This window comes from Salmo trutta, chromosome 6 (assembly GCF_901001165.1).
Source record: "Salmo trutta chromosome 6, fSalTru1.1, whole genome shotgun sequence".
Taxonomy (NCBI): Eukaryota; Metazoa; Chordata; class Actinopteri; order Salmoniformes; family Salmonidae; genus Salmo; species Salmo trutta.
This window is the reverse complement of record NC_042962.1, coordinates 14,925,209-14,938,881: the sequence shown is the minus strand read 5'-3', so window position 1 is coordinate 14,938,881 and position 13,673 is coordinate 14,925,209. Positions and strand designations below refer to the sequence as shown.

General features: G+C 43.6%; 1 protein-coding gene across 3 annotated transcripts in view; it reads left to right on the top strand.

The window, feature by feature from the left end:
- Nucleotides 1-13,673, top strand: part of LOC115195515 (brefeldin A-inhibited guanine nucleotide-exchange protein 1) — an 81,226-nt gene that overhangs the window by 44,460 nt on the left and 23,093 nt on the right. For all 3 annotated transcript variants that reach the window (XM_029755420.1, XM_029755419.1, XM_029755418.1), the window contains 7 exons: nt 1,410-1,526; nt 1,861-2,096; nt 2,613-2,746; nt 10,729-10,963; nt 11,743-11,842; nt 11,944-12,083; nt 12,190-12,298. In XM_029755420.1, the coding sequence (XP_029611280.1) occupies nt 1,410-1,526; nt 1,861-2,096; nt 2,613-2,746; nt 10,729-10,963; nt 11,743-11,842; nt 11,944-12,083; nt 12,190-12,298 (1,071 nt within the window). The remainder of the gene's footprint in view (nt 1-1,409; nt 1,527-1,860; nt 2,097-2,612; nt 2,747-10,728; nt 10,964-11,742; nt 11,843-11,943; nt 12,084-12,189; nt 12,299-13,673) is intronic.

Here is a 13,673-nt window from a genome sequence, read left to right as displayed (position 1 = left end):
GTGGGTCTGGCGATGGACATGAAGCGAGGGACAGCTGACGAGAGCATACAGGTCGCAGTGGTGGGTGGTATATGGGGCTTTGGTGACAAAACGGATGGCACTGTGATAGACTACATCCAGTTTGCTGAGTAGAGTGTTGGAGGCTATTTTGTAAATGACATCGCCGAAGTCGAGGATCGGTAGGATAGTCAGTTTTACGAGGGTAAATTTGGCAGCGTGAGTGAAGGAGGCTTTGTTGCGAAATAGGAAGCCGATTATAGATTTAATTTTGGATTGGAGATGTTTAATATGAGTCTGGAAGGAGAGTTTACAGTCTAGCCAGGCACCTAGGTATTTGTAGTTATCCACATATTCTAAGTCAGAACCGTCCAGAGTAGTGATGCTAGTCGGGCAGGCGGGCAGCGATCGGTTGAAAAGCATGCATTTAGTTTTACTAGCATTTAAGAGCAGTTGGAGGCCACGGAAGGAGTGTTGTATGGCATTGAAGCTCGTTTGGAGGATTGTTAACACAGTGTCCAAAGAAGGGCCAGATGTATACAGAATGGTGTCGTCTGTGTCGAGGTGGATCAGGGAATCCCCCGCAGCAAGAACGACATCGTTGATATATACAGAGATAAGAGTCGACCCGAGAATTGAACCCATTGGTACCCCCATAGAGACTGCCAGAGGTCCGGACAACAGGCCCTCCGATTTGACACTCTGAACTCTATCTGAGAGGTAGTTGTTAAACCACATACAGATAGACAAGGACACAGTGTGTCACACACTATCATATCATACTCATATTGGCAGTCAGGTTGAAGTTCACACAGACTCTCATTCTCACGCAGTACTTTGTACCGTAGTGGATGGAAGTGTATTGATCATAGACACATCCAGGTTATTGTTCTAGACTGGTATCTTGGCTGCTTTCGACAGTAACAAAGCCTCAAACTTGACATTTTCATGTACTCAATATTGGTAGAATATTTAGTCTGTGCTAAATAAGCATTTGATGAGACGTCTTTCTCTTTAGACATTAATGAAGTAGTTTAAAGAAAATAACCTGCATAAAACCTTTCATTAGTGATTGAATGGGAGAGAGGATAGAAGAGTTTGGCACCCAGAGTGAGTGGAGATGCAGCCAAAGATTCAATAATCATTTTGTTAGCAAATTACTCAGTGCTTTCAACACACACACACACACACACACACACCCATGCTCAATTTATTCAGTGAAGATGTGATAGCTGATGCCTGTGACGACTGTATATCTTGTCAACTTTGAAGTCAAAGGCTAATGCCTCTCAGAGAAAACGCGTTCGTTACTCATTCTGCCAGTTTACTGTTTCCCATCTTACATTTTTAAAGTGTATTGAGGTCCTTTTTGAATGTACTTTGACTAAAGTTTTACTTGTCCTGTGTTCAAGGTGCCGCTCAGCGTGATCAGGAAGCAGTAGAGGAGGGGGAGGAGCCTAACTATGAGGAGAAAACCCAGGAAATCGTCCAGAGCATCCTACAGGAGGTCGTCAACACCGTTGTTGGAGGTAAGAGTCACTCTATGGATCTGAAATCAGATTTCTGTCTGCGGTCAGTTAAGTCAGGGTGTCCCAAACTCGGTCCTGAGCCCAGCAGTACACCGCGGATTCAAATCATCAGAACTTGATGATAAGTTTGTTATTTGAATCAACTGTGTATTTCTACGGCAAAAACCAAAACATGCATCCAGGGGTGGGGGAGTTTTCTGATACAAATCATGTTCAAATGAAAATGAGTTTAAATCTAGAGTTTAGACGTTACTATGTGTTAGCTTTTTTTGTCCTACCTGCATACTAAACCACTCCAAAGGGCAATGCCTGAAACCTGCTCATATGTGTTCAGATGCCATGGAGTCCGCTGGTGAGACCGAGCTGCCCACAGAGGTCACGGAACCTGCTAAGGTCATCAATGAGGCCATCACCAAGGCAACAGCGATCACAGAGGTCACAGAGATGGTAGACGACGAGGGGGACAGCGAGAACATCCACGCCAACGGAATCCCCGGCACGCCCATCTCTGCCAGCTTCCCTCCGTCGCTGCCCGATGACAGGCTGTCTGTCTCCTCTAATGATACACAGGTGAGCGGGACTGACCTGACTGTCATCTTGGTTACACACTCCGCTCAACAAAGTAGTTTTGTGCTAGCCTGGATGTCTGTCTGTTTTAGCAGTTGAATAAAACAGTTATTGCATTTTTTATCAATTTGTAAAAAGGAAATTGTAAAGTCATTTGTAACATGAGGAATTAAATTGAGTCCATGAGGGGAGGAGCTATTCAATCTCTGCTACTGCAGATCAAAGTGTCTGTCAGCCAGTCTGCTGGGCTTGATTCCAACATGATTAATAGATACTCTAACATCTCCTCTCTTTTCAGCTTCTCAGGTTATTATAAGTAAGTCTGAGCACTGGATGTAATTATCTATGATTACAGTCTTACATGATCAAGGTTGAACAGATCTGCTAATAAGAACAATTTTATTTCAAAGTCTTTGTGTCAAGTGGAAAATACATTTTTGATCACAAGTAATGATAATTTACTCTTGAGCCTTGTTTAAAGTTTTTGATGTTGATCATCTGTTTGTGTTTCTGCATTAGGAGTCGGGAGCCACCACAGGCCCAGTACCAGGTGCTAAGTTCTCCCATATTCTCCAGAAGGATGCCTTCCTAGTGTTTAGATCGCTCTGCAAGCTGTCCATGAAGCCTCTGTCAGATGGTCCCCCAGACCCAAAGTAAGATGAGTTCTTGTATTGGAACGCTTATGATGGTTTTGTTTAAGCTAATTGAATAGACGAACAGTAGCTATAGTGCCTTAGTAAGTAGGATATTACAGGTTTATTTCTGGAGTGTGTTCCTTAGTTGAGTCATGCCTCGTGGAGTGTAGCCCTAGTTATTATTAGTGGGGAGTGTTGTGACGGTTTGTGTGTGTGTTTTGTATGAAGCATCACTCAGCTGATTATTGGTTCCGGATCACTTCTTGTGCTCCTGCAGTAAAACAGCCTTCCTTTTCCTGTTTCCTCTCCCTCTATTGAACATAATATACTGCTCAAAAAAATAAAGGGAACACTAAAAGAACACATCCTAGATCTGAATGAATGAAATAATCTTATTAAATCCTTTTTTCTTTACATAGTTGAATGTGCTGACAACAAAATCACACAAAAATAATCAATGGAAATCCAATTTATCAACCCATGGAGGTCTGGATTTGGAGTCACACTCAAAATTAAAGTGGAAAATCACACTACAGGCTGATCCAACTTTGATGTAATGTCCTTAAAACAAGTAAAAATGAGGCTTAGTAGTGTGTGTGGCCTCCACGTGCCTGTATGACCTCCCTACAACGCCTGGGCATGCTCCTGGTGGCGGATGGTCTCCTGAGGGATCTCCTCCCAGACCTGGACTAAAGCATCCGCCAACTCCTGGACAGTCTGTGGTGCAACGTGGCGTTGGTGGATGGAGCGAGACATGATGTCCCAGATGTGCTCAATTGGATTCAGGTCTGGGGAACGAGCGGGCCAGTCCATAGCATCAATGCCTTCCTTTTGCAGGAACTGCTGACACACTCCAGCCACATGATGTCTAGCATTGTCTTGCATTAGGAGGAACCCAGGGCCAACCGCACCAGCATATGGTCTCACAAGGGTTCTGAGGATCTCATCTCGGTACCTAATGGCAGTCAGGCTACCTCTGGCGAGCACATGGAGGGCTGTGCAGCCCCCCAAAGAAATGCCACCCCACACCATGACTGACCCACCGCCAAACCGGTCATGCTGGAGGATGTTGCAGGCAGCAGAACGTTCTCCACGGCGTCTTCAGACTCTGTCACGTCTGTCACATGTGCTCAGTGTGAACCTGCTTTCATCTGTGAAGAGCACAGGGCGCCAGTGGCGAATTTGCCAATCTTGGTGTTCTCTGGCAAATGCCAAACGTCCTGCACGGTGTTGGGCTGTAAGCACCACCTCCACCTGTGGACGTCGGGCCCTCATACCACCCTCATGGAGTCTGTTTCTGACCGTTTGAGCAGACACATGCACATTTGTGGCCTGCTGGAGGTCATTTGCAGGGCTCTGGCAGTGCACCTCCTGCTCCTCCTTGCACAAAGGCGGAGGTATCGGTCCTGCTGCTGGGTTGTTTCCCTCCTACGGCCTCCTCCACGTCTCCTGATGTACTGGCCTGTCTCCTGGTAGCACCTCCATGCTCTGGACACTACGCTGACAGACACAGCAAACCTTCTTGCCACAGCTCGCATTGATGTGCCATTCTGGATGAGCTGCACTACCTGAGCCACTTGTGTGGGTTGTAGACTCCGTCTCATGCTACCACTAGAGTGAAAGCACCGGCAGCATTCAAAAGTGACCAAAACATCAGCCAGGAAGCATAGGAACTGAGAAGTGATCTGTGGTCCCCACCTGCAGAACCACTCCTTTATTGGGGGTGTCTTGCTAATTGCCTATAATTTCCACCTGTTGTCTATTCCATTTTCACAACAGCATGTGAAATTTATTGTCAATCAGTGTTGCTTCCTAAGTTGGCAGTTTGATTTCACAGAAGTGTGATTGACTTGGAGTTTCATTGTGTTGTTTAGGTGGTCCCTTTTTTTTTTTTTTTGCAGTGTGTGTGTGTATATATATATATATATATATATATACAGTTGAAGTCGGAAGTTTACATACACTTAAGTTGGAGTCATTAAAACTTGTTTTTCAACCACTCCACAAATTTCTTGTTAACAAACTATAGTTTTGGCAACTTGGTTACGACATCTACTTTGTGCATGACACAAGTCATTTTTCCAACAATTGTTTACAGACAGATTATTTCACTTATAATTCACTGTATCACAATTCCAGTGGGTCAGAAGTTTACATACACTAAGTTGACTGTGCCTTTAAACAGCTTGGAAAATTCCAGAAAATGATGTCATGGCTTAAGAAGCTTCTGATAGGCTAATTGACATCATTTGAGTCAATTGGAGGTGTACCTGTGGACGTATTTCAAGGCCTACCTTCAAACTCAGTGCCTCTTTGCTTGACATCATGGGAAAATCAAAAGAAATCAGCCAAGACCTCAGAAAAACAATTGTAGACCTCCACAAGTCTGGTTCATCCTTGGGAGCAATTTCCAAACACCTGAAGGTACCACGTTCATCTGTACAAACAATAGTACGCAAGTATAAACACCATGGGACTACGCAGCCGTCATACCGCTCAGGAAGGAGACGTGTTCTGTCTCCTAGAGATGAACGTATTTTGGTGCGAAAAGTGCAAATCAATCCCAGAACAACAGCAAAGGAATTTGTGAAGATGCTGGAGGAAACGGGTACAAAAGTATCTATATTCACAGTAAAACTAGTCCTATATTGACATAACCTGAAAGGCCGCTCAGCAAGGGAGAAGCCACTGCTCCAAAACCGCCATAAAAAAGCCAGACTACGGTTTGCAACTGCACATGGGGATAAAGATTGTAAACTTCTGACTTCAACTGTATCTACACATGTATGTATGTATGTATGTAAAAGAATGTGAAATGTCAGAATAATAGTAGAGAGAATGATTTATTTATTTCAGCTTTTATTTCTTTCATCACATTCCCAGTGGGTCAGAAGTTTACATACACTCAATTAGTATTTGGTAGCATAGCCTTTAAATTTTTTAACTTGGGTCAAATGTTTCAGGTAGCCTTCCACAACCTTCCCACAATAAGTTGGGTGAATTTTGGCCCATTCCTCTTGACAGAGCTGGTGTAACTGAGTCACGTTTGTAGGCCTCCTTGCTCGCACACGCTTTTTCAGTTCTGCCCACAAATTTTCTGCAGGATTGAGGTCAGGGCTTTGTGATGGCCATTCCAATACCTTTACTTTGTTGTCCTTAAGCCATTTTGCCGCAACTTTGGAAGTATGCTTGGGGTCATTGTCCATTTGGAAGACCCATTTGCGACCAAGCTTTAACTTCCTGACTGATGTCTTGAGATGTTGCTTCAATATATCCACATTTTCCTTTCTCATGATGCCATCTATTTTGTGAAGTGCACCAGTCTCTCCTGCAGCAAAGCACCCCCACAACATGATATTGCCACCCCCGTGCTTCACGGTTGGGATGGTGTTCTTCGGCTTGCAAGCGTCCCCCTTTTTCCTCCAAACATAACGATGGTCATTATGGCCAAACAGTTCTATTTTTGTTTCATCAGACCAGAGGACATTTCTCCAAAAAGTACGATCTTCGTCCCCATGTGCAGTAGTCTGGCTTTTTTATGGCGGTTTTGGAGCAGTGGCTTCTTCCTTCCTGAGCGGCCTTTCAGGTTATGTCGATATAGGACTCGTTTTACTGTAGATATAGATACTTTTGTACTTGTTTCCTCCAGCATCTTCATATGGTCCTTTGCTGTTGTTCTGGGATTTTCGCACCAAAGTACGTTCATTTCGCACCAAAGTATGTTCATCTACTTTTCGCACCAAAGTACGTTCATCTCTAGGAGACAGAACACGTCTCCTTCCTAAGCGTTATGACGGCTGCGTGGTCCCATGGTGTTTATACTTGCGTACTATTGTTTGTACAGATGAACGTGGTACCTTCAGGCATTTGGAAATTGCTCCCAAAGATGAACCAGACTTGTGGAGGTCTACAATTTGTTTTCTGAGGTCTTGGTTGATTTCTTTTCATTTTCCCATGATGTCAAGCAAAGAGGCACTGAGTTTGAAGGTAGGCCTTGAAATGCATCCACAGGTACACCTCCAATTGACTCAAATGATGTCAATTAGCCTATCAGAAGCTTCTAATGCATTTTCTGGAGTTTTCCAATCTCTTTAAAGGCACAGTCAACTTTATGTAAACTTTTAACCCACTGGAATTGTGATACAGTGAGTTATAAGTGAAATAATCTGTCTGTAAACAATTGTTGGAAACATTACTTGTGTTATGCACAAAGTAGATGTCCTAACAGACTTGCCAAAACTAGTTTGTTCACAAGAAAGTTGTGGAGTGGTTGAAAAACGAGTTTTAATGACTCCAACCTAAGTGTATGTAAACTTCCGACTTCAACTGTGTGTATATGTGTGTGTGTGTGTGTGTGTGTGTGTGTGTGTGTAATCTGATTTTTGCCTCCCTACAAGTGAGATAACATTTGGGTTTTCTACAGTATGTTTTGCTGAGCTTGTTACAGGCAAAGAGGCATTTGATTTGCTGAATCTGATAGCTGTGTTTACATAACAGGATTTCCTGAATCTGGTTTCTATATGGTAACTCAATTCTGACTGTTTCAGTCTCCCATCTCTATCATTCTTCCCATGAGCCTTGTGGACTAACACTCTACTCTGTTCTGATGGTGTTGTCGGGATTCTGTCTCGGAACACAAGAGAGACGTTCCGTCCAGACAATGGTGGAATGGAACACTGTTGATCACGGGCTGTTGTCAGAGGGGACAGGGAGGAAGGCGGAGTCATCACAGGCAGGGCTGTGCTAAGTGTCTGTCAGACAGAAAGCCTTTTCATCCACAGAGATTTACTCCATGACTGGCCCAGGTGATAACCCTGATAAAGGCAGCTTGCTGTCTAAACGTTGGTAAATGAATTATTGCATCGGAGCTACTAGTGTGCAGATTTAGCCTTTATTTGAAAGATACCCGGATGACACACAGGAGACCTGCTTTATCTGGAGATCAGCTGTAAATCTCACAACAGATGCTTTGAACTCAGTCTTTTTATGTATTAGAAAGACTAAATCAGTATTGAATCCTGCTGTTGTAATTCGTTAATAAAGTATTCAAGTTTTGCGTATTTGCCTTGCTATTTTTGTTGCCTTAAATTCACTTTAAGAAAGCAGACAGAAGGCGAGGTCACACTGCACCTTAGCCCCCTCTTTAGCCCTGGGCTAAGGGAGATTTTAGCACGGGGCTAAGCGATTGTTCACATATTCTAAAGTGGGCAAGCACCAACCTTATCCCAGGGCTAGCTGGTCCTGCTAGCAGGGTTAGCACTGGCTCAGAAACATGGTGCCAAAACCTCACAAAAAAACAATACTTTCATCTGTGCAAGAACATTGGTTGCTATGGCATGGAAGGTGTGTCACACGATAAATGTGCTAGTGGAGTAGAACTCCTCTAGCTGGTTGTGGAACACACCTTCCACGTCGTTCGTTATTTTCCGTAGGACGCATAGCCCCTCATTGATTATCCCTTAAATATACCACGCTAAGGGCTGTTCTTATGCTAGACACAATGCGGAGTGCCTGGATACAGCCCTCAGCCGTGGTATATTGGCCATATACCACACACCGCAGAGGCCTTATTACTATAATAAACTGGTTACCAACATAATTAGACCAGTAAAAAAAATGTTTTTGTCATATCCATGGTATACGGTCTGAAATACCACGGCTTTCAGTCAGTCAGCTTTCAGGGCTTGAACCACCCGGTTTATAATTGGATATAGCTATCCATGATAATAATATTGTTGCATGATTTCGCTTTGGATCAGAAAAGTTGATGTTTCTTCAGTGCACAGCATTTGCTGTACAGGGGCGATATCACATGTCAAAAGTTTCTGTACTTTACTTTACTATTTAAATTTTTGACAACTTTTACTTTTACTTCACTACATTCCCAAAGAAAATAATGTACTTTTTACTCCATACATTTTCCATGACACCCAAAAGTGCTCGTTACATTTTAATACTTAGCAGGACAGGAACATGGACTAATTCACACACTTATCAAGAGAACATCCCTGTTCATACCTACTGCCAGATCTGGTGGACTCGCTGAACACATGCTTCATTTGTATTATGTCTGAGTGTTGGAGTGTGCCCCTATCTGTAAATAAATAAAAAACTGAAGATTGTGCTGTCTGTTTTGCTTAATATAAGGAATTTGAAATGATTTATACTTTGATACTTAAGTATATATTAGCAATTACATTTCCTTTTGATTTTTAATTATATTTAAAACCACATACTTTTACTCAAGTAGTATTTTACTGGGTGACTTTCACTTTTACTTGAGTCAATTTCTGTTAAGGTATCTTTTACTTTTACTCAAGTATGACAGTTGAGTACTTTTTCCACGACTGGTAGCATGTGTGTTTGTCCGTAAGCCCAAGGCTTTGGAATACAAGTGTGAAACCTCAGCCCAGAGATAAAGCTTAGCCCAGGGTTAACGCATGCTTGCGTGAACGCAGGATAAGCTAGCCCGGGGCCAGTCTTTGCCCGGGGCCAGTCTTTGCCCGGGGCCAGTCTTTGCCCGGGGCCAGTCTTTGTCCGGGGCCAGTCTTTGGCCGGGGCCAGTCTTAGCCCGAGGCTAAGAACAATGCAGTGGGATAAGGCCTAAAGTGAGTCAACAGTGAAATGGTTTCATACCCCAAGGCTGCATGGCATGCTCAGTTCAACCCACTGACTATGAACAACACACACACACACACACACACACACACACACACACACACACACACACACAAATTATTTATGGTTAGCATATAAAGACATTTCAAACATTCAAAACCCTAGGTCATCGGTCTTGTTGTTCATTGCTCAGTTATTAGAAGTTTTGTTCAAATTGTTGATTTGTTATTGTACTGAAAATTTGCATTTTGGTTGCACACACTTCCCCTTTCCAGGCCAAGCTGAAATGATAAAGTTGTGTCAGGTTTCCTCTGCGCTCCATGCGCCTGGGGAGAATCAGGCCATATTTCTGTTAGTCAGAGAAGCAGTTCCATATTTCTGTATGCTACATTTAATATCAGTCTGTCTGTGGAGGAGGGCTGGGGAACATTACAGAGAGGAAGCCAGTCAGAGCAAATAAGATAACAAAACAATCTGTTGGGTTCCTACTTCTCCATCATACAGCTGTTCAGAAATATCGGTCGGACTAGATCGAGACAGTATGGACAATATACTATAATGATCTATTATGTAGATGCCCTCTCTACATTGTAACAGATAGTTTCTGTATGAATTGTGTTGATCTATTTTTGGAAGTATTATTGGAACTGGTAAAACAGCACCAGCACCCACACATCTACAATAGCTAGCTCAGGCTTTTAGTATAAAGGAGGACTTTAGGTTGACATACTCTGAGCCCCTCACTGCCATCAGACCATTAGGATCCTCAGTCAGTTGTGGGTCAATCAGGAAGTGCTGCTAATAACTGATGAGTCAGATGGTGATTCAAAGTACACACATGGCACCCTTTCTGCTAATGTGCAATCATGACCATTATGAATAAATTAGGGTTATGGGGGTCCAGGGGCATGCCCCCCCCCCGCGTTGTTTTATTTTTGTAGAACAACTGAGAAGTTCACTTCTGGTGACTTTAAAAAAATAACATTCTACTCAAATGCATGAAAATAAAATTATGTTAACACCATCTGAAATATAACTGATGCGCGCCACTGCACTGTAGGAAGATGTGGAGCAAGCGGCAGCTGTGCGCTCTTGGCATGCTAGCTGTTCCCAAAGACTTTCAGTCATTGCGCTAACGCTAGTTACCAACTTCCTTTAAACTGCACTCAGACATAAAAATGGTATCCATGAGTTCTTCTGGGTAAGTAGAAAAAAGTGCTTAATTGCCAAAATCTCACACTCTCTCTTTAAAACTGTGTCTCTCCAAAAAATAATAAAAGGCCAGCAAAGATTCATGAATATAGGGGAAACACTGAAATCCAACTCCTGTTGCACTTGAACGTTATAAGTTTGACTCAACGCCCCTGTCTCTTTCCTCCCAGGTCCCACGAGCTGCGCTCCAAGGTGCTGTCCCTCCAGCTGCTCCTGTCCATCCTGCAGAACGCTGGGCCCATCTTCAAGACCAACGAGATGTTCATCAACGCCATCAAGCAGTACCTGTGTGTGGCGCTGTCCAAGAACGGCGTCTCCTCTGTCCCCGAGGTCTTCTCGCTCTCGCTCTCCATCTTCCTCACCCTCCTCTCCCACTTCAAGACCCACCTCAAGATGCAGATCGAGGTACCTGACCTTTGGTTGTTCCTCTGTCACAAAAGGGTTAGCTGCTGATTTTAGTTTTTTTGTTCCAGAAAGTGTCTGTGCAAACCAAGCTACCTGACAAGCTATTATCTTCAAATAGGATTTCCCTTCCTGTCCCAAAGTCACATAAACCCTATATTCCTCCATATTCCTCCACACTTGCTCTCCATCTAGTCCCCCTCACCTTCTGTTGTCCTACTTGAAAACCTATAAATATGCAGGTCAAGACACTGTTCTGTTCCTGAATAGCTGTCTTATCCCCCTATTTGCCAATCTCTCCCGTTCCAGCTTCCAATGTTGTAAATCTGTCATACCTCTCAAATATTGACATACTGACATTTCTCAATACAGCAGGCTCCTGACAAAGGTGATTCATGGGAGATGAAGTTTATTACAGGGCACAGTAATGTAGTTCTGCCTCAGTGTGTTTCAGTATTACCTGTTAGCTGTTGCTTCTGATTAATAGTCCACTTCCACAGTGGTCTGGCTGTAATATTTCCTCATCCTGAAGTTGATGACTTAATCTGCTTGCCTCTGTTTGTGGCCAACAGTCTTTTCTGGAGACGGATGTTGTTTGTTGAGATGTTATGATTTCATAGTTGAGCTTTCAGTTTGCAGTGAGATGTATGTGTTTATTGATTTGTTACAGTGGATAGTTCTGTTAATGAAGATACAAAATGCTTTTTTTCATCTTGACCTCTTCTTGCTACCCTTATTTGTTTCCCTCAGCTTTAACTGTCATGGTTTGTTTCACTGTGCAGGTGTTCTTCAAGGAGATTTTCCTGTATATTCTGGAGACGTCAACAAGCTCCTACGACCATAAATGGATGGTTATACAGACCCTCACCAGAATATGTGCAGGTGAGTGTGTGGTGTGAATTTTAAATGCTAGCTGTGGTACAACACATCAATCCCTATTACAAGTCAAGTACCAACTGTCCCTCATCTCTCTCCTCCCTCAGATGCCCAGGGTGTGGTGGATATCTATGTGAATTATGATTGTGACTTGAATGCTGCTAATATCTTTGAGAGGCTGGTGAATGACCTGTCGAAGATCGCACAGGGCCGCGCAGGCCACGAGCTCGGCACAACACCACTCCAGGTAAGACTGACCGATGGCCACTGTCTTTCTCTGTATTGGGTAAATGTACAGTATATTGCTTTAAAGTTGTCATAACGTTGCGGTAACATTTCTCGATTCCCGCCAGGAGTTGACCCTGAGGAAGAAAGGCCTGGAGTGTCTGGTGTCCATCTTGAAGTGTATGGTGGAGTGGAGTAAGGACCAGTATGTCAACCCCAACTCCCAGACCAGCCTTGGTAGGAGACTGACCAAACTACACTTACTTTAGTCACATAGTTACACTAAGGCTGATGGGGACTTATGCACCACTGGGTGTTTGATTTAAGTCCTGAGGAAAACTGTTTAGCAATTCTTCAAGTGCACCGTTGTGCCTGCTCCTTTGTGGTTACCAGAAAGAGGAAAGTGTTTGGATGTGTAGAGTCCAGTACCCCAGTACCTGGAGTATAGTTGAGATATCGACATCGCTCTGGCATCCTATGCTCCACATCAGAAATGGTGATGCGCTTGTCTGTGTGTTTAACATATGTATAGTGGATTCTTTCAGACTACGGGCAAAAGGGAAACGGCCAAGCTATGCCAGGGCTTTATTCTCAGTCAAACCAGCCTCGGGTTAACTGGGGTTAAAGGGAAGAGTGGTATTCATCAGTACAGCTTTAGCATAGTCCCTGAGATTAGCGATTACCATTCATCAGTAGCCTACACCTTATACAGACCCTGAAAGGAAAGGCTAATTCAATAATGTACCCAGGCTAATACACCAGAGCAGGGGAGGCTAACTCGATACCCTGAGCCTGTTGATGATGAAAAGCCCTGGTGCGACAGACGGAGCCCGTCAGTGCTCCTGGATTAGACCCCTTGCTTCAGAGTGAGGTGAGGGGAATCATTCCTGTTAAGGGAGAATAGAGGGCTCTAACCAAGGGGGAAAGGGGGGCTTTAACGAAGGCAGGGAAGTTGAGGCTCTGAGAGCGTTGCCAGATATCTCCCCTCAGAGAGGATACACAGCGCTAGCCTCAGGCTACCTTCTGCCACTCAGAGAGCTAACTCTACCAAGGCACGGAAGGCAGCTGAATTCACAAACTACCTCTGCTAGAGGGGATGTCACCATGCCAAAGTACAGCTAGTGCCAACTCATTTAGTGACAATGCTGAAGACAAGTAGACAAATTTGAGTCTAGAAAGTATGCCGTATTGGCTGCTAAAAGCGTATTGTTACGCTTTTAGGTTACTTCAAACAAAATGTGTTTTTCTGAGTCAGTGAAAGTGTATCCTTATTATGCTATTTTCCATGTAGATAGCTCAGCTAATGCATATCATTTGGGGTTCTAAAAATATGTTTTACATCCTTACATAGTTAATACTCCTCTACTCTCCACTTTCTCTTAATTCGGGTCTATCTCTCTTTGTTCTCTGGTTGTACTGATCTGACATCACAGGAAGAGCAGGTAACGGTACAAAGTTGTGGAGTGTTTGATAGACTGGTTGCTGTAGCAACAGTAGGAGTCATTGGGCCTAGATTAGAAGGTGTAAGGGGCTACGCTGACTGTGTGTAGTACTGTGGGTGTTAGACATCTTGTCTTCCTTTCATTTGCATAGCCTTCTGTTATTTGCCTTA